This window comes from Elephantulus edwardii, unplaced genomic scaffold (assembly GCF_000299155.1).
Source record: "Elephantulus edwardii isolate Elephantulus edwardi_28Jun2011 unplaced genomic scaffold, EleEdw1.0 scaffold00110, whole genome shotgun sequence".
Taxonomy (NCBI): domain Eukaryota; kingdom Metazoa; phylum Chordata; class Mammalia; order Macroscelidea; family Macroscelididae; genus Elephantulus; species Elephantulus edwardii.
The window spans coordinates 8,282,939-8,284,583 of record NW_006399860.1 but is presented as its reverse complement, the minus strand read 5'-3'; the positions used below and the strand labels follow the sequence as shown (position 1 = coordinate 8,284,583).

The 1,645-nt window shown below is 35.7% G+C and overlaps 1 protein-coding gene across 2 annotated transcripts in view; it reads right to left on the bottom strand.

Moving 5' to 3' along the window:
• The window catches only part of KCNT2 (potassium channel, subfamily T, member 2), a 734,552-nt gene that overhangs the window by 72,881 nt on the left and 660,026 nt on the right, over positions 1-1,645 (bottom strand). For both annotated transcript variants that reach the window (XM_006892105.1, XM_006892106.1), the window contains one exon: positions 1,102-1,203. In XM_006892105.1, the coding sequence (XP_006892167.1) occupies positions 1,102-1,203 (102 nt within the window). The remainder of the gene's footprint in view (positions 1-1,101; positions 1,204-1,645) is intronic.

Here is a 1,645-nt window from a genome sequence, read left to right as displayed (position 1 = left end):
GATTCAGTCAGAATTGATCAATAACTGATTCTCCAGTGGGTTTTCAGAGGCAATAAATTGCACAAGAGATTGCTCATCTTCTCCTGCAGAAAAGATGGTTGATTTGAACCATGTGCTTTGCAGTGTAACTCCTTACCACCAGGCTAGCAGAGCTTCCTATTTTATTGATAAATATTTTTAAATATATTTTTTAAATATTTTATATACTTTTAAGAAGGTAACATTTGTCTAACAGAAGCATCCAATATAGATGCTTAAAATGGTCTCAGGTTATTAATTTATTGACAGTAATTTCTTACTTCATTTTAAACCAGGATACGTATATATTTGAAGGTATGCTTTTTTCAATTTAAGTATTTTTTCTTAGCATCAAAAAAAATCTAGTAACATTATTATAGCAATATGCAAAATATATTAAGGTGATAGGATATTGGCCAAAGAAGTCCTAAAAATAATTTCCATAAAATAATATGTATGGTAAAGAGTCAGTGACAAAAAGAAAGACAGACCCTTAGGATATGGATTGACATACAGACTGGCACTTGAGCTTAAGTACAGCAGAGACTGGAAAGGTGTAACAGAATCAGGTAGGGTGTGTTCTCCTTTACATAAGGTCACTGAGAGTCATAGTCTGAAGGGACCTAATGAAGCACTTTTCACACACACACTCCCTGCTAGGTAAGTTCTGGAAACCTTCATTGGGTTCCCATGCTTGTAAATTACTCCTGGAGGAGACTGCTCATATGTTTCACATAGAGTGAATTCAAACTAAAATTCACTTAGGACTATGTCAACAGACCTCCCTATCTAACAGCAGCAGCATTAAACAATAACAATGGTTTTCTTATAAAATGTTTCACAGGAATGTTTATATGATTAAATACATAAGATAAAATATTCCATTAGTTCTAGAGCAGATAATCATTTATAAATGAGAAATGACAAATTTACAAATTCTTAATTTAAAAAGTGTTTTAAAAAATTTTCTTATAATATTTTATGATGATGTTAGTATCAATAACAAGTGCTTCCAAGTGTCAAAAAAAGTGTTTTACAAATTTTATAAAATATACCTATTTGAAAGAGAAAAGTACTGCATACCTGATATAAAAGGGTGTCCAACATACTGATGCTAAACACTCTCCCAGCAGCAAACGGCAGTCGAAACATAAAGGCCAAATTTGAACCTCTCTCCCGTTCTTTCTGTAAAGAAATTCAAGACAGAAAAAAAGAGTAAATATTCTGTAATACCTTTTTTAAGTTTCTGCCTGGTAACAGCTTTAGCTTATTTGGTCCATAATCAACACTCTTAGTACCAGCAGCCAGGAAATTAAAAGACAATTGCATTGAGAAAGTCTGGTGGCAGGGACCTCTTCAAAGTACTAAAGAGCAACAGTGTCAGTCTGGAGAGTAAGATGTGCCTGATCCAGGCCATGTTGTTGTTATGTGCCGTCGAGTCGTTTGTGACTCATAGCAACCCTATGTACAACAGCCCTAAACCCTGCTCTATCCTGTGACAATCGCACCGCCTTTGACACATCCATCCCGATTATCCCAGTCACTGAATCAATCCACCTCATAGAGGGTCTTCCCCTCTTGCGCCATCTCTCCACCCTCCCAAGCATGATGTCCCTCTCCAAGGACC